This window comes from Suricata suricatta, chromosome 8 (genome assembly GCF_006229205.1).
Source record: "Suricata suricatta isolate VVHF042 chromosome 8, meerkat_22Aug2017_6uvM2_HiC, whole genome shotgun sequence".
NCBI lineage: Eukaryota > Metazoa > Chordata > Mammalia > Carnivora > Herpestidae > Suricata > Suricata suricatta.
In genome coordinates, this window is record NC_043707.1 from 45007315 (window position 1) to 45031552 (window position 24238).

The window sequence follows — 24238 nt, forward strand, 5'->3', positions numbered from 1 at the left end:
ATGTACGTGAAATGATGGCTTTCAAGACACTGAGCAACAGGCAACAAGGACAGTGTTCTCTCTGAGATACGGAAACTAAACAAGGTGAGTCCCACGACTGCCCCATATTATTGCCTCAAGAAAGTTTCCAGGCAGAAGCACAGGGAGGAGAAAATAACGCACAATCCAGAAAGCCCATGGCAGCTAGGGTTCCCAGACCAAGGTACCAGAGAGGAGACTGCACAGAAAGAGAAACCGGGTATCTGCAAAGGGTTCCCTCGAGCATCCAGCAGAGTAGTGAGAGGCACACACATGTGAGGAAACCATCGGACACTGGGGAAAAACAGCACAAAAGGACTGTCTTGAGCTCACAAAGAGCCTAGTGGTAATAATGCCTCTTCCCTGAGCCAGACTAGAAAAATTCATACTTCGTGGGGAATTAGAATAGAGAACACAGAGGAGATGAGCAAGGCACCAGAACTCCCTAAAAAATCATAAAATACAAGACACAAAAAGGTCCAATAGTTTCTAAGTAACTTAACTGTACCCAAACAAAACTCAAGAAAATTTCCAGTAAAGAAAACCATCTGGCCCTCAAGCAAGAAAAAACTGACAATGTCTGACACCTAATCCAAGATTACCAGGCATGCAAAGAAGCAGGAAAGAAACAACTCACAATAAGAATAAGGAACCAGTCAAAACTTATCTAGAATTAACACAAATGGAAGAATGACCAGAGACGAATATTAGAAATTATTACAACTGTGTTACCTATATTCAAATAGGTAGGGAGAGATATGAAAGATCCAAAATGAACTTCTAAAGATGAAAACTACTGTGTTAGAGACAAACAAATACAGTGGAAGGGATTAACAGCAGATCAGATAATACATAAGAAAAGATCAGTGAACTTGAAGGCACTGCAATAGAAATCATTGAAGATGAAACACAGACAAAAAAATTTAAAAAAAACAGAAAGAAACAAGTATCAGTGAACTAGGTGGGTTACTACACAGATAATTAGAATCTCGGAGAGATATGACAGAAAAACTATTTTAAGAAATAATGGCCAACACTTTTCCAAATTTGATAACTATAAACTCACAGGATAATGAAAACAACATATCGGCACTTGTGGGATGCCAGTAAAGTGGTACATAAGGGAAAATTAACAGCATGAAGCCCTATTAGAAAAAAAGAGGCTTCATATCAATGACTTCAGCCTCTACCTTAGAAGCTAGAAAAGGAAAATCAAATTAAATACAAAAGTAGGTTTTAAAAAAAGACAAATAATAATAAAGGTTGGGGCAAAAATCAATTAAACAGAACCTACAGATTTTAAAAGGACAAGGGAATATTATTAACAACTTTATGCCAATAAATTTCAAAAAAAACCCAAACTAGATGAAATGGACAAATTCTGAGAGACTGAAATTACCAAAACTCACTTAAGAAGAAATAGATAATCTGAACAACCTTCTATCTGTCAAAGAAGTTGAAACTGTACTTAAAAACCTTCCCAAAAGAAAACTCGAGGCTCAGATAGCTATGTTGGTAAATTCTATCAAACATTCAAGGAAGACACAGTATCAATTCTGTGCAAATTTATTAAAAAACTGAGGAAGAGGGAATACTTTGCAACTCATTCTGAGGTCAGCATCATCATAATGCTAAAACCAGACAAAAACAAAAAAGAAGCTACAGAGGAATAGCTCTTCTTTAACTAATCAATTACAAGAAAATATTGAAAGGCTAATAATGTATTACATCTAGAATAAATACATGTGATTTATTCTAGATATAATACAGAGCAGGTTTAACATTTAAAATCAAACACGTTGGGGTGCCTGGGGGCTCAGTCAATTAAGCGTCCGACTTTGGCTCAGGTCATGATATTGTGGTTCGTGGTTCAAGCCCTGCATCTGGCTGTGTGCTGACAGCTCAGACCCTAGAGAAAGTTTCCCTCTCTCTTTACCCCTCCTCCACTCATGCTCTGTCTCTATCTCAAAAATAAATAAATATTAAAAAAAATAAATCAATGTAATTCACTCTACTCAACAAACCGAAAAAGAAAATAGATGCACACACACAAAAATTTGATAGCCATTCCTGATAAAAACTCTCAGCAAACCAGGAAAAAGGACCTCCTTTAATAACACAAATGGCATCTACATTAAAAAAAACCCTAATGTTAAAGACTGAATGCTTTCTCCCTAAGATCAGAAATCAGACACTTTTCATCACCTTTCATCACTTTTCTTCAACACTTCACTACAGGCTCTAGCAGGTGCAAAGGCAAAAAAAAAAAAAAAAAAAAAGAATTAAATTTAAATAAATGGCATTCATATTGGAAATAAAGAATTAAGCTATCTTTACTTAGAGATAATAAGATTATCTATGAAGAAAATTCAATGGAATCTATAAAGAAGCTACTAGAACTAAGAAGTGAGGTTAGCAAGTTGCAGATACAAGATTAACACACTATATCAATTTTACTTCCATATATTAGCAACAAAATATAAGGACCTGAAATTTAAAGTATCATTTTTAACAGCATCAACAATACGAAGCATCTACAGATAAACTGGTGAAACACGTGGAAGACCTGTGAACAGAAAGCGACAGAATATTTGAGAGAAGTGATAAAGAATACCTAAATAAATGGAGAGACTGATAGAACCTGTTCATGGGCTTGAAGATGTCAACTGTCAAACAGTGTTAAGATGTCAATTTCTCCCAAATGATTTCTCAATCAACATACCAAAAGGGTTTTCTATAGAAATTGACAAAGGATGCTGAAATTAATATGGAAATACAAAGGACTTAGATAACCAAGACAGTTTTGGAAAGAAAAACCTCAGAGGGCTAACACTACTTGATTTCAACACCTGTATGTAATAAAGCTACAGTAATCAAAATAGCATGGCATTGGCATAATAACAGATAACTTGGCCAACAGAATAGAAAAGAATCCAAAAACGTATATACCTATATGCACAACTGATTTCTGACAAAGGTGCAAAGCCAACGCAGTGGAGAAAAAATAATCTTTTCAACAAATGGGTGTATGGAATAGTTAGATACCCATATGCAAAAAAAAAAAAAAAAAAAAAGAAAGAAAGAAAGAAAGGAAAAGAAGAAAAAAGAAAGAAAAAAGACCTTTGATACCTATGTAAAAGTCAACTCAAAGCAGATCACAGACCTAAATATAAAACCTAAATCTCTGAAATTTTCCTAAGAAAACACAGGAGGAAATTCTATGGCCTTGAGTTAGGCACAGATTTCTTAGATGTGACACAAAAGAATAATTCATTAAAAAAAAAAAGACTGATAAAATGGACTTCATAACTGGAATCTTTCCTCTTTAACATTATTAAAAGAATGAAAAGACACGTCAAAGACTGGGAGAAAACATCCATTTTAAAAATGGGCAACCGTAGAGGGGGGTTCTGATCAGACAATTCCCTGAAGAGGACACATGGATGAGAAGTGGCACATGGAAAGATACACATCTCACTGGTGATCTGGGAAGTCTAAATTACCTATTATGGTGACTAAAAGGAGGTGGCTGACCATGTCAAGTGCTGGTACATGGGTGGAAGAAATCTGCTCATGGGGGTGCAATACGGTATGTCCGCCCCAGAAAAGAGCTGGACAGCTTTTACAAAGTTAAGCATACACACCTACCATCTGATACAAACATTCCACTTCTAGGTCTTCACTCAAGAAAAATGAGAACAGATGTCAACATGAAGGCTTGTTAGGTCAATGCTCATAGCACTTTATCTGTAAGAGCCCCAAAGTGGCAACACCCCAAATGATCATTAACAGGTAAATGGAGAAACAAATCATGATGTTCTAGAAAATGGAATTCTACTCAGAACTGATAAACACAGCATGGGCAAACCTCAAAATAATTATACTCTGTGAAAGAAGCTAGACAAAAATAAAGCATACACAGGATTCCATTTATATAAAGGTCTAGAAAATGCAAATGTATTTACGATGAAAGAAAGCAGATCAGCAGTTGCTGGAAGAAGAAGTGAGGAGGGGAGTGAAAGAAGAATCATAAAGGGAAATGAGGAAACCTTTAGAGGTGACAGATGTGTTCATTATTTTGATTGTAGTGATGATTGCACTTATAAAACTTACTAAACTGTATACTTTAAACATGTACAGTTAATTATGTCAATTATTTCCTGTTTATTATACAGGGAGAACACAAGTGGGGGAGGAGCAGAGAGAGAGAGAATGAGAGAGAGAGAGAGAGAGAGAGAGAGAGAGAGAGAGAGAGAGAGAGAGAGAGAATCACAAGCAGGCTCTGCACTGTCAGAAAAGAGCCCAACACTGGGCTCGACCTCACGAACTGAGTCATGAGATCATGAGATCATGACCTGAGCTGAAATCGAGTTGGACGCTTAACTGACTGAGCCACCCAGACTCCCCGACTATACCTTAATAAAGCTGTTATTAAAAAAGCAAGTAAACAAAACAAAAAAGATACTTGAAATTAGTCCTAAGCTACAATTAATGCAACAAATTTAACTCCATTTAAAAAATACTGAGAATCACACTGGAATTAAAAAAAAAATTTTTAATCTCTATAAATACTCTATAAAACTTTTTAATCAAAATATACCTAAATAAAATTGCTCAGAAAACTGAAAATAAGGAAATGGTCAAAAGTGAGCTGGGGATGGATAGGTTTGTACAGAAGACTTGGGGAGAGTAAGGAATAGAGGTAAATTGACCAAAGTCAAACAACTGTCAGAGGTATGGGAGATCCAGCTGGAACTGGAAATTATAAGTTTATGGTAACTTCAACATACACTGCTGATGGTTTTCATCGGCAATGCTCAGCTGAGCCTACAACTGGGAAAGGCAGATGGCTGGGTTGATACAAGTTTTAGGATTTGAAGGAGAGATAGAAGGTAAAGTACTCAAATATTCCCCGGTTAGTTAGGAGCCTATGCAGCCTAAGCTGGTAGGAAAAGAAGCAACAGGTCGTCAATCCTCTGGCCCAAATATTCAGGATCCTTGCTCCATCGCTTTGTTGTACCCAACCAGTAAAAACATCAGCCCAGTTGTCAGTCTGACAATCTGCTCTACTATTATCCCCAAATTCAAAACTTTAACCATGAATGAGAACCTCAACATTGCTTAACTTTAGGATCACTTCCTGATTACTGTTCTTTCCCAGTCCTTAAAGCAGGTATTTAAAATCTCTTCTTCCAAAGTCCCCTACTGCTCTAGCGTCTGCCTACTCTCAGCACACATCCATGCCTCCCAATTCACAGAAAAATACAGACCACTGATGGGGGAGACAGGGAACTCTAAATAAACATGTCTTTCAACTTTCTGTACCCCTAGATATCACTTTATCTGTTCCCTCTGCTGATTAAAGAGGAAGAAATACTCCTTCTCCACATACTTCATCTAGCTCTGGACCCTTCTTCTCCTTCTCAGGGATCCTCCCCCTCTTGGCTGGTTTTATCTATAATATCTACCCTTCAACTGAATTTAAATGTTTATTAACATCTTAAAACAATCAAATAATCTTTCTTGAAGACACTATTCTCTTTCAGGTTGAAACCTATCAGAGGTTTACTAGGAAAAAAAAAAAAGGTGAAAAAGGAGGAATCACGGATGATGTCTAGATTCCTGGCTGGGCAAATGGGTGAACAATGGAGAAAACGGTTTAACATAGAAGGAGTCTGAATCTGGGGCATGTGGAATCTGAGGTGCTAGCTGGATATCTAAATGGGTATGACAAACAAGCAATCAGGTATGTGGAAATCCAGAGACTGGGAGTGTACACTTGGGAGTTACCAATATGAAATGGACTTGAGCCATGGGAGTTTGCATGGAGTGATTAAAGAACATAAATGGCACTTTGGAACATGACACTTATACAAGGAAGAGTCAGTAAAATAATACACAGGGCATTTTCTATTTTGTACTGGCTGCCCACAAATATTTCTAGGTATGGTGTAATCCACAGGGAGGATTAACAAATGAGCAGGAAAGAATACAAGGTAATGGAGACATACAAGAATTAAAGGAGGTGAAGTAGCAGAGAATGGCAAAAGTCTTTGGCATCATGGTTTCGGGGAAATGTTGTTTAGGTCTGTGAATTACTGCTGGGTTTACAGATTTGGCTGTAAGTTACCTGGGCTCTGGGACAACAGGTCTCTCCAGCTCTTCTAGGCTGTTGCTCTAGCTGAAGATTATATGCTTAATGAATGAATAAATAACTGAAGCCTGAGATCCATGGGAACTACAAAATTTATCAGCCAGTAATCTGACTTTCTTCCTTAAACTGCTGAATCATGTCTTCCAAGGCGTCAAATCTGCTGAACCATGTCACTCTATGGTCCTCTGAGGATGTGGAAATTGATAACACATTATACAGCACTACTAAATATCAACGACTCACATGATCTGCCTCAGCCTTATTAAGTTAGTGGCAGGTTTCTAACAGAAGGCATTTCCTGATGTTTCCTTATAGGAAATTCTAGGAGGAAAGCCAATATTTGTAGCATGTCATGGATTATGGAGCACTTTCAGACACAGTACCTCAAAAATATGACCTACATGATCATCCTATTTAAAAAGGATAATGAGAACAGATGAAGACACAAAAACATGGAGAAGTAAAATTAGTCATCTAAATTATTACAGTAAATTATTAAGCAAGAAAGCCGGGGTTGGTCTTCTAACTCATACTCAGGCTTGTTTTTCCCACAATTTTAAATTTAGTAGTATAAAACATATTGAATCTGTCATGAACAATTTCCTACACTCTCTTCACTTTAGTCATTAAATGGCAGAGGCTAAGCACTGTGCTTTGGAAAGCTAGTGAAAAAACAAAGAGGGAGAAAAGAGAAAAAAATACTAATGATGTGCCTTTAAATCTGGGTTCCTTACTATGTTCTTTTATATCTGTTGCCAAGCACTTTTCCTGAAGGTAATTACCAGTAATTAGTCTCTGTGATTGCTATGTGCACGTCGCAGACACTACCATTACTCTAATTACAATACAGTTAGCCAAAACTGGGTTGTTAAATTTCAGTTTGATTCACTGTTTGTTTTGCAGACTATTTATAGATGTGACAGATGTATAGTGCTCAAAGACAATAATGGATGATATACTTTTCTGAAGCTGATATACAATACACAAAAACATTAAAAGGAACAAATTGGACTATTTAGTCAAGACTACAGCTGCTAAAAGGGTATTAGGATAGCTTCCCTAGGATTTTGAAGTCCCCGTGCTAAAATAACCAGTGGATAATTCTTTTTTGTAACATTCTCAAAATTGGTAACTGCTAAGAGTGAACATATTCTGAAGAAGTAATTTAAATTTATTGTGAGAAGGAAAACAAGGAAGAATGAAATATTTTATGGCAATTTTTTAACTGTGATGAAGTGTATGTAACATGAAAGTTGCCATTTTAATGTTTTAAGTGTACTATTCCAAAGTATTAATTACATTCACAATATTGTACAGCTACCACTATGTCCATAACTTCTTCATCGTTCCAAACAGAAAGTCTGTAACTATGGAGTAATAATTCTCCCTTCCCATTTCACCCAAGTCTCAACCTCTAATCCCCTTTCTGACTCTATGAACTTGACTGCTTTAGACTATTTGGTAAGGCAGAAGCATACAGTACTTAGCCTTTCCGTAACTGGCTTTTTTCATTTATCACGACGCCTTCCAGGCTCCTATGTGTTGCGGCGTGTGTCAGATCTTCATTCCTGTCACAGCGAAACAATGCTCCACTGTGTGCATGTGCCACACTGTGCACGTTCATTCATCTGTTGGACACTTGGGGTGTTTCTACTTTGGCTCCTGTGCATAACAGTTGTGTGAACATTAGCATACAAGTACCTCAGTCCTTATTTTCAAACTTTGGGGTATGTACTCAGGAGTTAAACTGCTGGATCACAATGGGTTGTCTTCAGTTAACTTTCTGAGGAACCACCAAATTGTTTTTCACAGTGGCTTCACCACTGTACATTCCCAACAGCAATGTCTAAGGCATTTCTCCACATCTTTGCTTACACGTATTTCCTGTCTTTTTGATTACAGTCCTCATAGCAGGTGTGAAGTGGAACCTCACTGTGCTTGTGCTTGCATTTCCCTAGTGACTGATGATGACGAGCATCTTTTTCGTGTGTTTATTTTCCATTTGCGGGTCTTCTTTGGAGAAAGGTCTATTCAAGTTCTTTGCCCATTTTTGTTAAGTTGTAGAAGTTCTTCACATATTCTGGATATTGAACTCTTATATGTGATTTGCAAATATTTTCTCACATTCTGTGGGTTGTCTTCCACTGTCATGAGAGTCCTTTGATGTTAATATAATCCAATTTATCTACTACTTTAATTTTAATATAATCCAATTTATCTACTACTTTTTCTTTGGTTACTTCTCCTTCTGAAGAAAACACTGCCAAATCCAAGGTCATGAAAATGTGTCCCTGTTTTCTCCTAAGAGTTTTATAATTTTATTTCTTAAGTTTAGGGCCTTTGATGCATTTTGAGCTAAGTTTTGTATAGGATATAAGGTAAGGACCCAATTTCATTCTTTTTCATGTCATAATTCAATCTTCACAGTACTGTTTAATGAAGAGAAAAAGTTATATTTTCAATAACTAAGATGCCATCAATGGTATTCTGTTCGTCATTTTAAAGGCTGGTGATGCTCTGACAGTGCCTTTTATTTTTCAGTATTCTAAGATTTTGATGGGGAAAATGACATCCTCTTTTTTATTTAAAAATGTTTGTGCACAGGGGGGCCTATGCTGGTTAAGCAGCCAACTCCTGATTTTGACGAAGGTCATGATCTCACAGTTCATGAGTATGAGCCCCATGTTGGGCTCTGTGCTGACAACGTGGGGCCTGATTGAGATTCCTTCTCTCCCTCTCTTGCTGACCCTCCCCCACACCTGCACTCTCCATCTCTCTCAAATAAATAAATAAACTTTAAAAAATATTTGTGGGGTGCCCGGGTGGCTCAGTTAAGTGTCTGACTTCAGCTCAGGTCATGATCCTGCAGTTTGTGAGTTCAAGTCCCATGCGGTGCTCAGATTCTCAGTCTTTCTCTCACCCCCCCCTCCCCCCGGCTCCTCGTGCTCTCTCTCTTGCTCTCAAAAATAAATAAAACATTTAAAAAATTTTTTCAATGTGCATTGTGAAAGAAACCATCAACAAAAGAAAAAGGCAACCTACTGAATAGGAGAAAATATCTGCAATCGATATGCCTGATGAGGGATTGATATCCAAAATACATGAAGAATTCATACAACTCAGTAACAAAAAAACAACAAAATAACCCAATTAAAAAATGTGCAGAATACCTGAAGAGACATTTTTCCAGAAAAGACATAAAGATGGCCAACAGCCACATAAAAAGATGCTTAACAGAACTAATCATCAAGGAAATGCAAATCGAAACCATAATGAGATACTACCTTACATCTGTCGGAATGGCTGTCATCAAAAAGACAAGAAATAACAAGTGCTGACAAGGATGTGGAGAGAAGGGAACCCCCTGTGCACCGCTGGTGGGGACAGGAAATGCTGCAGCCACTAGAGAAAACAGTATGGAGGTTTCTCAAAAAATTAACAATTGAATTACCATGTAATCCAGCACTCCCTCTTTTGGTATTTATCCAAAGAAAGCAAAAACACTAAAGATGTAGGCACCCCTATGTTCACTGCAGCATTCTTTACAATAGCCAAGATATGGAAGCAACCTAAGGTTTGTTGATAAATGAATAAAGAAGATGTAGTGGATCTATAATGGCCTACTACCTGGCAATAAAAAAAGAATAAGATCTTGCCATTTGTGACAACAGAGTCAGACCTGGAAGGTTATTATTATGCAAAGCAAAAGAAGTCAGAGAGAGAAAAACAAATACTATATAATTCCACTTATATGTGGAATCTAAAACAAACAAACAAACAAACAAACAAAATGAAACAAAAAGTGACTCACAGATACAGAGAACAAACTATGGCTGCCAGAAGGGAGGGAGTTGGGGGAATGGGAGAAATAGGCAAGGGGATTAAGAGTTACAAACTTCCAGTTACAAAATAAACAAGTCAGGGGGGTATGATGTATAGCACAGGGGAATACAGTTAGTAATACTGTCACTTTGTATCGTGACAGCAGTAACTTAGACTTATCAAGGTGATCATTTCATAATGTATACAAACACAGAATCAATGTGTTGTATACGTGAAACTAACATAATTTTGTATGTTAACTACATATCAATTTTAAAAGGGAACAACAGCGAAAAATAACCTGGTGGAAGCAACCCCAAAGTTGTCAACTGATGAATGGATAAACAACAGTGGTATATCCATGAAATGGAGTACTATTCAGGCATTAAAAAAATCCAAATACTCATACAAGGTATAATATGGATGAATCTTCAAAACATTTTGCTAAATCAAAGAAGCCAATCGCAAAAGACCACACAGTATGTGACTCCATGAGAAGTCTCAAAGAGGCAAATCTAGAGAGCCACAGGAGTCGATCAGTGGTTGTTTAAGGCTGCAGGGGGTGGGGAACAAGCAAATAGATGGGTGACAGCGAAGGATTTCTTTGGGGGTTAATGAAAATGTTCTAAAGCTGATGTTGGGGATGGTTACAAATATGAAAAACCACTCAATTGTATACTCTGTATGGGTAAATTATGGTTTCTCAATAAACCTGCCTTTAAAAATATGTTTTTAATCTTACTTTAAAAGTGATAGATGTCCACTATCAAATTTAGATTAATAAAGGTAAAGAAAAAGAAGAAAATAAAAAGCATTTAGGAAAACACAAAGATAATAACTTACCTAAGCCAAGTATTCTGTGACCTAAATCTCTTTCACAGGATGTTTAAAACTGCACTGTCCAAGTAGCTATTTACTTAAATCAATTAAAAGTAAATAAACGTAAATGCAGCTCTACAACTGTGCTAACGTTTCCAGTGCTCAACACCATATGCATTTAGTGACGCCTGTACAGACAGCACAGATACAGAATATGCTTCTCATTACAGAAAGTCCTATTGGAGAAGACTGCTTTAGAAAGTTTCCAAGTTACTCCTATTATAAATAACGTCAAAGCTACCGTAAATAAATTGTGTGTGTGTGTGTGTGTGTGTATGTGCAAATTTCCTAGAAAGGAATCACTGGTTCAAAGCACATACAAATTTTCAGGTTTTGAAGCTCTGGGTACAGGGATATGTCCATTTCCTTTATCAATTTAATAGATAAAGAATAGTGTCTTCTGTTTACAAGCTGCGTGGAGAATCACTAATGTTGCGTATCTGAACTAATACAGTTGACCCTTGAACAAACGAACTGCGAGATTTTTTTCCAATATAGTATTGTAAATGTATTTTCTAGTCCTTATTATTTTCTTAATATTTTATGTAGCTTACTTCATTGTAAGAATATAACACACAAAATTTGTGTTAATCAACTGTTTATGTTATTGGTAAGGCTTTTCAATGAATCAGCAGGCTCTTGGTAGTTTAGTTTTTGGGTGAGAGTCAAAAGTCATATACACGTTTTCGACTGTGCCCCTAACCCCTACGTGGTTCAAAGGTCAACTTGTATAATACGGTATGTCAACTACACTTCAATAAAATACATAAAAGTTGCATTGATTTGATCAGGGTAGTGGTGAAGTGGGAAGAGGGACACAGATCTCTGGTGACTGATCTCTGGAGATGCACAAATAGGACACGAAGAGGGTAGTGTCTGCAAGTTTACGAGAGCGGCACCAGTCCGCACAGAAGGAGGGCGCTGGCACATTACGCTGTCTCCGCGTACCGTATCTCTTCAGTCACACCGCTGTTAGGGTTCAAAATGAACAGCTGTTTACTGTCTGTGTTCTGTTTTTTCATGAACCCATTTTTCTCAGTGTATTTTTCTACTGAGACTGATCATCTTTTTTCTTATGATCTTATAAGAGTTCTTGATATAGAAAGGGTATGAAAACTCTGGCTTCCAAATACAATCAAATGTATTTCCTTAGCTCGTTATTTGCCTTCCCTATGAAACCTGAAAGATTAACGTTTAGATAGTAAAAACTGATTCCGTTTTCTTTATGGAGAATGCTTTCCTGATTACAAACAAATAAAAATGAAAATTCTGCAGTATTTTTATGTTACTTTTTACAGTTCAATGTAAGCTATACCTTATAGAATATACACTGGCATATGACATAAGGAAGGAACTGAACGTAATTTTTTCCTGATGTTAGAATATTCCCAAATCTTAATAAAAGTCTAAGGGGAAATGTACTTTAGAATTTTAATAAAATTTACCCAAGTTACTAAGCAGACATCCAAACCCGTAGTCTTTTCTGGAATAAGAAAAGCATATTTTTATATTTTAGCAATGCTGCCTTTGGGGTTCTCTTTTTTCCAAAAAGTATCATCTCCACTCAGTAGAGGGACAGATCTTGTATTTTCCTCAAAATAAAGAGAAAAATGAGCTACATGTAAAGAATTCCAGAAGAGAAAAAGAAAAGTACAGAAGAGGAGCCAAAGACTGAGATTTATTCCCAGATCCATGAAAGATGTAACTGTATCGACCAATGTGCTTTCCTTTCACAAAATAAAGGACAGTTTCCTTGAGGGGAGCCCCCAGAATTCCATGGCAAATGTTTTCTTACTCTTGGTAGCAAACACCAGCATAATTTCTTGCTGACAGATGAAACATTATTTCCCACATATAAAATTAAGTAATATTTTCACCTTTTTTTTTACAATTTCATTATGATTTTATTAGTTTCAAAAAGAACCCAACTGTGTTATACCAAGGGCAAAGTTACATCTTCTCTTTGTTTTAGTTCTCCTATCTTTTAAGAGAGAACACCCTTGCTAAACCCGTATTTTATTTCGATTGTGCAAGTTCCACATTTCCAAATAAACATTATTTTTTAAAAACCGATTCCCCTGAAGACCGATTCTAAATCTTTAAAAAAAATCATCCTCCCGTCAAACCAATCACTTTCTCCTCACAGAGGCCCCTTCCGCCAGTCTCCCGTCACAACTGGCACCTGGCACACGCCGCTACTCTAGCACGCCCCTCACTATACTCCGATGGCAACTACTTGTGTGCCTACTTCCCGCTCACCTGGGAGCTCCTGGACTCAGACCGAGTTCTGTAGCGTCATCCCTCACCTCCAGTTTCATCCAGGCATTTGGCACAGACCCTGATAAGTAAGACCCTGATACCTTTTTTTTCTTTTGAAGTGGCTATAAATGATGCTTTTTTCCTTTTATTTAAAGACCCTGATACCTTCTGTTAAAATACTAGATGAAGCTTGTCCAAGAGCAACTGCCTCCCCTTTCTTGTTTTTGCCCCCCTTTCTAATCATTTAAGATCCTCATTTGTCCGTCATATTCCTTTAATAAATATCTATCCAAAGCAATGTTCTTATTTACATGAAGCTATGGTTTATAAATAGGGGCACTTTTTTTTTTTTTGTAAAGGCCACACTATTTTTAACAAAGTACTTACACATACATGAAATAAAATACTCCTTGTGACACAGGTTAGTAGTGTTTCCATTTACAAGTAGAAAAACTGAAGTGACAAAAGATTAGGAATTTGCCAAAGGTAACAGCACTAGCAGATCACAGGGTTAGAAGCTGAGAGATTTCAAACATGTGTGATAGACTTTTCACTACATCAAGCAAGTTTTCCGACAAATAACCTTTTATCATAGAATCGGCTGTTCCAGAAATACTTACACTGACCCCAGCGACCTGTTCTTGGGTTCAAATAATTTGGATAAAGACCATTTGGACGATCCATTTTCTGAAGCAATTTCCGAATATGCATGACCTTAACAAAAATAAAGAATGCAATTAATAAAATAAATGTCATCTAGGCTTTGTGGGTTTTCCTCACTCAGAACCTACACCATCTCCCCTGTGTGTGTGTGTGTGTGTGTGTGTGTGTGTGTGTATGTGTGCGTGTTGGTCAGGAAAGGCTTCTACTTTATACATGACTCATTCTTTTTACCAGATGATATACCATCATTATTTAAGAATCAAGCAAAAATTAAAAATATGAAGAAAAGAGCACAGAAAAAAACTGATTAAATCCCAACATTTTACTATCCAGAAATAACCATCAGAAACATCGGTGAAAAACATCTTTCCAGACACATTCAATACGTACATATCTAAATATAAAAACAAATAATTTCATAGAAATGGAATCATAAAAGGACATTTATAATAAGTATGAAATGAATTTGAATTTAATAGGTGATAAAATAAACTAAATTAGTGAACTCTAAATACTGATCTCATAATAGATATGCCAAAACTTCCTAAAATCCCAAAAATTTGATTCCTAAAAGATCTCCCTAAAGCTAAGGAGGAAAAAAATTACAAAAATATATTAAGAAGCTAGAAACTTTCTCAGGGGCTTTATCTGCATTCATGTATAGATAGGATGGGTTTACAAAATTTTTTTTACTATTTATTTTTGAGAGACAGAGCGGTAGAGAAAGAGATGGAGACACAGAATCCGAAGCAGGTTCCAGGCCCCTCACTGTCAGCACAGAGCCCGATGTGGGGCTTGAACCCAGAACCATGAGATCATGACCTTAAGTCAGACACTTAACTGCCTGAGCCCCCCAAGTGTCCCTAGACTGGATGAATTTTGAGAGCACTTTCAAAAAAAGGTACAAATGTATTCTATTCCTTGCATTATTTGAGAACGTTCTTTCTACCTCTGAAGATCACCTGCTCGGGATGCATGACTTGGGGAAGCATCCTCACAGAACCTTATACATACTGCGTTATTTCCTGGGCTTACGCACAGCACTGTTAGGACCATGTCCCCAGTCATCTTTCACTTGGCTGGACTTGGGCATCGGGTGGGTTTAAAAACCGGCACAGGGATGGCCTGTTATCTGTGTTCTTTCGAGGCTCAGGCCAACTCTATTACAAATCCCAATCTGAATAACTTGGTGAACCAGGATTAGTCACTTTGGAATGATGCCATTAGTGAAAATAAAATTACCTTCTTTTGTCTTCTGAAAATTAGGCATACATTGAATCCTCTCTGCCTCTTTCACAGCTACCTTTCCTTTCTGAATCTTTTTATCCATCTCTTTAATGTCTGTACCTTTACTAGTTTGTCTCATTTTCATCTTCTAAGTCCATCACTGTATTTTGAAGACTTCCTTTGTATTGCTTCCAATTTGGCTTTCATTTTTGGTGATCACTTTTTCTTGTAATTTGTTATTGACAGCACATCTCCTGTCTCTGAGCACTCTATTTTTGTTGCTACATTTGTTTTACAGAGAGGAGGGCTTCATTATCTTCCCTCCCATGGTGGTGTTTGGTCAGGATTTAATTACTATTTTCTGAGTATTTTGGGGGCATCTCCTATATATCCTGTTCCTTCCCTCTATTTATTCTGATAATATATCTTTGTATACATTCTATGCTTGTTCTTTTCTGATGAATTACTCCTTACTATTTTCCTAGAACCAGCTATTCACACAAGGGTGACATCAAAGGCCAGGAAGCTCCCGGATGCCTCTGCTTCGCTCCAGATAACGACACTAGCAACGCAGCACCGCTCACTGTCCTCATTCTACATTCTCTTCCCTCACCGAAGCTTCTTCCAAATTCTGTTATCCTAGCTTCTCAACACACCTCAGGAGGGCCCAAACAAGCACCCACCGCCAGCCTGTGACCCGTTCTCAATGCTGCTAATGAGGACTTCGGTTCCGTACCTCTAGATATACCCCTGGTTTACAGAACTGTGCTCTTCTGGCTTTTTGTTCTTGAAACCTGCAGGTGCAAATATCCTCTCGTTTCCCAAACCTCTCTGCCCTTATTTATGGCAACCTTTCTTCCTATTTTGTGACGTGAAATATCAAGTATCTCTTAATTTTGTTAAAAAGGAAGTTTACAGTTCTGTTTCTTCTTGTACTTTTAAGCGATTCCTATGTGTCAGACCCTCTACTTCAGAAATACCAGATGCTAGATTGTCTTCATTTTACAAATGAAGAATGTTCTTTTTCTTGGTTTCATCTAGGACTGTCTCCTGCTTTTCCATGTTAGCAAATCGGTTTTCAATTAAGTAGAGTCACTTCTTTGTTGTTTTCCATTTATTTATTCATTATAGAAACATAATGTCTGAGGTCTCAATTTGTTTTAGTTCTACCATCATATCATTTTATTATTTGTCTTGAGTTATAATTTTACTGAATTCAGCTACTATTATAGTATAAATTACTCATGGAGACTTTGTGAAATTTGAAACTGGTTCTTCATCAGTCTTTTACATGCTTTTTACCACCACGGTGCAGTATGTTTGCGTGTTTGCCATGTTTTCCCTCTGCATCTTGGTCAAGAGCAGGGGCAGCTCTGAGCTGGACTTTGGTCTGATATTGTACAGCGGCACCGTCCGTGAATTCCTTCCTCCTGCGTGTGGGGGGAGAGGGACTAGTCCTCCCCGCCAAACACTATTTGAGATCTCGAGTTCTAGCGTTCAAGGAGGATGGAGGCCAGACCCCTCCGACGCCATGGACAGTTGAATACTCGACCCCCTGGGCACTGGTCTCCCCTGTGGATTAATGCGGAGTACCAGGAAGCTGATGACTTGCTCTCCTTGCCCAGTAAGGATTCAGGACAAGGTGGGGCACAGATTTAAGTACCATGCCAGAAACTTTTTTTGCTTTTTTTGGGCTCTCACATGCTTAGGACATGCTGCAGCCTTTCCTCCTTTCACTGCTTTTGATAAATTTTTGCAGGTCTTTACTATTTTTGCTATTGTTGTTGATCTCATCAGGAAAGAAAAAATCCCGTGGTCTGGCTCCACTGCTGTCTTTACCTGAAAATTCTTCTCAATTGATGAAACCGTTCATACATAGAAAGGAATATATACAGATTCCACTCACATCCCAATATAAGAAATACAATAGTACACACCCCTTTGCTGCCCTGTTTATGCATTCACACAGCACTGTCTTTGTCCTGGCTGTATTCACAGTCCTGAGTTTTATGTTCATCACTGTCTTAACTCTATTAAAATCACTTCTGAATCCCTACACAAAATATATTATTCAGCTCTGCTTGTTGAACTTTTTAAAAAAAAATATAACTATATTTCTTACTGCTGTACTGAATTTATTAAATGAACTGCTAATACAAATGATGCTTCTTTGTACAACACGATGCAAATGTGCACATCAAAGAGTGGAATTGCTGGGTCACAGGGTACATGTATTTTCAACTTTACTAGGTCTGTCTTTTAAATGTAAGCCTTTAATGCTCCTCAAATTGTTATAATCTGCCACACTGCCCCTGTCATAATGTTTCCACATATATATGGATCCATTGAAGGAACATTTATTCTGTTTATCAGTTTATCTGTCTTTATACACCAAAACTTCCGTGTCTATATGCACTCCGCATTTCCCTTCTATATAAATCCTAGAAGAATCTTGTCAAGTTTCTTTTTTTTTTTTTAAAGAAGCCACTGGAGTTCTAACTGGCACTGAATTAGTGCCACAGATCAACCTGGAGAAGACGACACTGCTCAGCTACATGTGAACATGACATCCTTCTCCATTTACTCAGGTCCTCTGCAGTGTCATGAACTTTATTTATCTTTTGTTAGATTTATTTGTAGGAAAGTTACACTCTTGTTCCTATCACTAATGTTCCCACCATATATGTTTTTGTAAAGGGATACTTTCTTGCCTGTTGTAGCCGGTGCAGAGAAATGCTGGTGACTTTTCATATCTATATGGATCTTTTATTCAAAACTATAAATATGCTCTTATTTCTAATAGTTTAAATACAGGTTAGCTTAATATTTCAGGTAGATAATCATGAATCTGTGAATAATTACTCTTTGCTTTCTTCCTTTTCAATCCAATTCAATTCTTTAACTGTCTGTTCATTTTGTTTTTCTTGTTTTACCATGTTGGCTAGGGACATTGCAACACAATCCTGAACAGAGATGGCAACAGAACTTTTAGAAACCGACTAGTGGCTAAACTGCTCAAATAACAGTTTACATTTTAAAGAGGATGGACATTTCTTTAGATAATTTAAAAAGAAAAAATAAGGGCCAGAGTGCTGACACACACCTTTCTGGAAAGGCAAACACTTTCCAAACATCAATCTTTTGGTAAATCTTAAAGAACTCTTTTATATTAAATGGAGAAAAGGTGGCGAGAGAAAACTGACCTTCCTGTAGTAGACGGGGTCCCCCGTCAGGTAACTGAGGTGGACAAACTCCATGTGCAGCGTGCCGAACTCAGCCAGGATACTGCTCCCTGCCGACGCCCAGCCCCAGTTCCGCCCCACTCCGCTGAGCGACAGCAAGGGAAAAGGATGCAGGATTAGAAAAAGGCCAAATCATTTGTTTAATGAATACATTAACTTTAATTCTTTTAGAAGTTATTATATTTAACACAATAGCTTATTTATATCTGACAGTTTATTATTTACAAATTTTTTGAATAGATAATATATCCACGTTTTAAAAATCAAAACAATATAGAAAAGTATACAGTAAGTAGATTTCATCCCTAAATTCTCACGTCTCTTCACCCTATCAGGCCCCACAGATAATCACTTTTGTTAGGTTCTTCTGTATTACTACAGAATTGTTATGCCTACATAGGCAATCCAAATATCTATTATTTCCTCCTCTATTAAACAAAATATAGCAAAGTATACAGACTTTTCTGGATCTTGCATTTTACTCTTAAGATACACTGCATGGTCTTTCCTTAATCGGTTCATAAACAACCTTCTCATTTTTTTTTTAAAAGAACTGCACAGAATTCTATGGTATTAATGATTTTCAATTGGACTGCCCTACCCCACAGGCATATGAGAATGTGCGAGAGCATTCTGAGTTGTATCAAATCTTGAATGTGCAATTTACAGGTACTATGCTAGGGCCCAAGAATGGTTAAGTCAGTGTCATACAATAAAGAACTGGCCTGCCCCAAATGCTGATATACTTGTGTAAAAAACTCAAGTATTACATGAACATAATGTAATCAATCCTCTGTTGGTGGTCCTTCAGCATTTTTCTAATATTTTGCTATTACTAAAACTTCTACAGTGAATAATCTCATGTATATTTCTTTTGTGCATATATATTTCTAGGGTATCTTCCTGCCTTTTTTCAGCCTGCTTTGTAATTTATTGGGAGCTACAATATATAAATGAAAAAGCACAGACACTTTAAACACGATATTCTTTCTAAAGGTTAAGTTCCTTCCAAAACACAGGTTGAGTGCAGGCTGCTACTCAAGCTTCGGGCTTTAAGGGGGATCTATTTCCATTTTACCTCTATTTCTAGGGAGTGCCCTCTGGGATCGCAGCTAGAAGCTTTTGGTGCCAACAAGGGCCCTTTACATTGGCAGCCTTAAACACTTCTTTCTTTCTCCCCAGTACCATGTGGCTGCTAAATTTTTTTCTTTGCCCTTTAGCCTCCAGCTATTATTTTCTGCTGAGTTTCCTTGAGTCTTGCCCCATGCATGTAGTTACAGGATCAGCCAACAATTTGAGGGAAATGTATTCATAAGTTGTTGGGCCTTTTCTCTGCAATTCCTTCCTGTCTTAAGATTTTGTCCCTCCTGCCAAAGCCACCCTGGCAACTCTATGGCCTGAGCACCGTCTTTTCTGCCCCAAATGACCACCACTTGAGGCTGGGCCTCTATGCCTGCACCATGATTTAGATCATGTCCTCAGGGGAAAAGCCAACATTTATAAGGACATGACCTTCTCCTAGGAAGTCCTCCCTGAGTTAGCTGCTCTAGTACCATCAAACCACTTTGTTTAGCTGTTATGATGGGTTTTGTTATGGGAGGACTAGCCTGATAGAAGCTCTTCCATGGCTGGAACAGGAAGTCTAGGCTAATTATTCAAGTAGCAGAGGTCATGGATTATACCCAGGAGAACTCTAAGCCATTCTCGGGGGTCTTTTCTACTTTCAGGAGGAAGGAAAAGTATCAATCTTTCTCTTAGTTTATATCCATTTGTATGCCACCCATTTGATATAACCATTATTATTTATCTGTCTTGAGAAAACATTAAAATAGATAAAGTTCTTTAATTATCTGGTGCTATTTTTATATTGTCTTTGAAAATATGGTAGAAAAATACCACAGATTTTGTGTAGCCTAGAAGTGAGAATCAAAAAAGAAATATGGATACAGTAAACTACACAGAAGTACATTTCCAAATATTAAGTGCCTACTATGCTCTGGAAGATTCAGTAATGAACCTGACACAGATCACTTCTGCTCCTATACAGTGACAATTGTAACTAAGAAAATTTCACAGAGATATAGAATACTGATTACTAGTAATGGAAGGTAAGTTAAAAGAAAGGTTCTTTATATACAGTGTTCAGAGAAATTGTTTCGAAATGACACAATTTGCACTGAAACCTACATTAAGAGAAGGAGCCAGGAATGAATAGATCTGGAAGAAGAGAATTCCCAGGAGAGGAAACAACAAATGCAATGACCCTGAGGAAAAGGAAGGTGGCTGGTGTGGCTAGAGCTCAGGAAAGGGAAGCGAATGATACAGGATGAGGTCAGACAGCTAGGTACAGTCCGGACTACACAAGAATTCTGTGAAGGCCACGCTAAATTTAAAAAATTTTATTCTGAGTGTAATGGAAAGTCATGGAGGATTTTAAGAAATAGAACATCATATTTAAGGAATAAAGCATACCATTTAGAAAGATTACCTAGGCATCAGCATGGTGAATGGATTACCGTGTGGTCAAGTATAAACACTAGGTCCCTGGAAATCTAACAGCATCCTCTTCCCTGCGAAAACTTTCTGTTCAGAGGTCCTAACTTTGAGGCACTTCATTCAAAGTGCATTTAAACACTTTCCAAAGCACTAAGTTCCAAATAAGATTTTTCACATACTTTACACCCATCCTCACAGGAACAATCCAAAATACTAACTTTGGTATCTTCATATATTCCAACAATTCAGAAAAATAAAAAATAAAAAAAACTAAGAACAAGATTTAACACTGATGAGATGATGAGCTGCCAAAACAGCAGATCATGATTTCAAGCAAATGCTGTAATTTTTAACTCATCAAAAATAGAAGGGGTAGTTATTAAAAATGTGTATATATATATATATATATATATATATATATAAGAAATTGAACAAAAAAATGTGTAATGAATACCAAAAAACAAAAACAAACAAACAAGCAAGCAAAAACCAGGATCTCTCTTGACTGACCACCAGCAACTGGAGTTTAGAAATGTTTCATAAGCTGGTGATTTACAAAGCGAATTAACTTAAGTATCCCACATCGTATTAAATGTGTTTGATAATGAATGATCTATATTTTGTTTTTGTTTTGTTCAGAGTCCATCGAAAATCTTTAATCAATGAATTCAAGGAATGAAACAAAGTTTTTAGTGTTTTGTAATTATTTAAAAACAAAGCACATGAACAGGTTGGCACTGAAATTTACCTCAGAAAAGCAAAGGAGGAACTAAAAAATTAAAAGATATAAATTCAATGTATAATTTTTAAATGGGAATATCTTGACTTAAAGGAAGACTCCTGATGGAGCTATTTTTAGTTAAATATATTTACATATTTCAGTGGAAAAAAATTCAGAAGACTGATGATTTTGCAACAGCTAAACTGGAATACTAAAGCCAATTAAAAATAGAAGTTTTACACCAAAAAATTCCAAATAATCCAATTAAAAAATGGACAGAAGATTTGAATGGACAATTTTCCAAAGAAAGTAGAACAATAACCAACAGATACATGAAAAGATGCTCAACATCACTCATCATCATAGAAATCAAAACCACAATGAGATATCACCTCACACCTGTCAGAATGGCTAACATCAGCAACACAAGAAAGAACAGGTGTTGGCGAGGACGTGGAGAAACAGGAACCGGCCGACACCACTGACGGGAATGCAAGCTGATGCAGCCACTGTGGAAACACTATAGAGGTTCCTCAAAAGTTAACACTACCCTATGATCTACTAATTCCACCACTGGGTATTTACCCACAGAATATGTAAAATGTAAACAGTGATTCAAAAATGCACCCCAATGTTTACTGCAGCATTACTTACAATAGCCAAAATAGAAAAGCAACCCAATTTTCCCACTAATAGATGAATGGATTAAAAAGATATAGTATATATAGTTTTATCTACAATGGAATACTACTCAACCATAAAAAATGAAATCTTGCCATGTTGTTTGAGACAACATGGTTGAATCTAGAGCACATAATGCCAAGTGAAATAAGTCAGAGAAAGACAAATACCATATGATTTCACTTGTATATGGAATTAAAGAGACAAAACAAATGAACAAAGGAAAAGAGACAAAAAACAAAAACTCTTAAATACAGAGAACTAGTGGTTGCCAGAGGAAAGGTGGGTGGGCAGACTTATTGATGAACACTGAGAAATGTACAGAATTGCTGAATCATGATGTGTATCTGAAACTAATATAACAATGTATGTTCATTATACTTGAGTTTTAAAAAAAGTTTTATGTACAAAGTACTCTGAATGAAAAGAATTGCATTTGTGAAAATACTCAAGCTAAAAAATTTTACACATTTTAAATTGCAAAAATTGAAGAATTGAGAATATTCTGCTTTTGATCAGAATTTCCTCTGAGCAACTGTAGAGAGAATACCTTCTCAAATAAAAGTATATACAAAAGAGTCAACTGAAGGTACCAAGAATTTCAAATTTGGATAAATATACAAGGATATAGGTCTGTATCTATTTAGAAGTGGTTTCATTTTTGAATAGAACTATTTGAAAGTCACCCAATAAAACTAATTTTTCAGTCCTTAAATATAAGACATTAAGTAAATAATCTAATAGCTCCTTCATTCACTCTTGAGTGTTGAGTGTACACTTAATTGTACACTTATAAATGAAACACTTGCTGGTTACCCTCATTCGATGAATAACATAACGTGTTTTTTAAATTTAGTGTAATGTAAAAATTTTCTTTGACATGATTTAAGCAGCTGCACATTATTTTGTTATGTACTACCACAATCTGCTTACCCAAGCACCTTCCTCTTGGACATTCAGTATGTACTTATGTCTCTGTTTTCATGAAATATGCTATGATAAATACCATTTCATGAATGTCTTAATCCATGCCTCCAATTATTTCCTTAAACTGCCAGAGCTAGAATCGCTGTGTCAAAAGGAACAAGTTTTAAGGGCTTTTGACAGATAATGATAGATGTCTCTTCAAGGATGCTAAGGTGCAAGAAAGCTGTGAGGTAAGAATGACCTTCTTCCCACATCCTTGTCCACAAGAGAGGTTCCATTTTTTTTTTAATTGCAACCTTCCCTACTTGGCAAAAATAAATGCAATGGTTTACTTAATTTTTATTTTAATGTGAAATCTCATTTTTGTTACATTTTCACTCAATGGGGGAGAAGGGAAAGGTCATATAGTCAATGATTTAAAATTCAAAAGATATGAAACACACTTTTACCTGCAGAGAACAAACAGATGGTTCCCAGAGGGGAAGGGAAGTGGGGATGGCTTGACGAGGTGATGGGGCTTAAGGAGTGCACTTGTCGTGAGGAGCATCAGGTGAGGCATGGAAGTGCTGACTCACCGTAACGCGCGCCTGAACGTAATATTACACTGCATGTTAACCAACTGGAATTTAAATTAAAACTTTACAAAAGATATGAAACACAGCACGAAGTACAAAGTCTCCCTCTAAGTTTTGTACTTCTTCCATCAGTTCCTGGCTCCAAAACCAGCCTTTGTCCAGACTTTCTCAGCTAGTCATTCAGAAAATTTCATACCTATAGAAGCATAATTTGAATTATTACATTAGGATTTAACTTCACTTTATATGTTAAATGGTCGTTTCTGGTTTTAATTTTTTATTTTCCCCAAACATTTTTTTTCAGGTATTTTTTCAAATTGAAGAATGTCTTCAATTATCGATCAATGATATTTTTTGTTGCTTTTCGTTTTTTCATAGCCCCTCAGCTAACTCGGGTCTATTTATTCTTCTTTCTAACACACTGAGGTGTGACTTACTACAGAAGTGCATCCATTTAGATCCAGAGTTTCAAGAGTTTTGGCAAATGAATACATGGTGTAAGACTCCACCAACCTCTCCAGTCCTGTCCTTATACACCTTTGCAGTCAAATCCCACTTCCCTTCCGCCAGTCTC

The 24238-nt window shown here is 36.8% G+C and overlaps 1 protein-coding gene across 3 annotated transcripts in view; it reads right to left on the reverse strand.

Annotated features, from left to right (window-relative positions):
- The window catches only part of MAN1A2 (mannosidase alpha class 1A member 2), a 164396-nt gene that overhangs the window by 51696 nt on the left and 88462 nt on the right, over nt 1-24238 (reverse strand). For all 3 annotated transcript variants that reach the window (XM_029946784.1, XM_029946781.1, XM_029946783.1), the window contains 2 exons: nt 18226-18349; nt 13753-13846 (listed from right to left, as the gene is read on the reverse strand). In XM_029946784.1, the coding sequence (XP_029802644.1) occupies nt 13753-13846; nt 18226-18349 (218 nt within the window). The remainder of the gene's footprint in view (nt 1-13752; nt 13847-18225; nt 18350-24238) is intronic.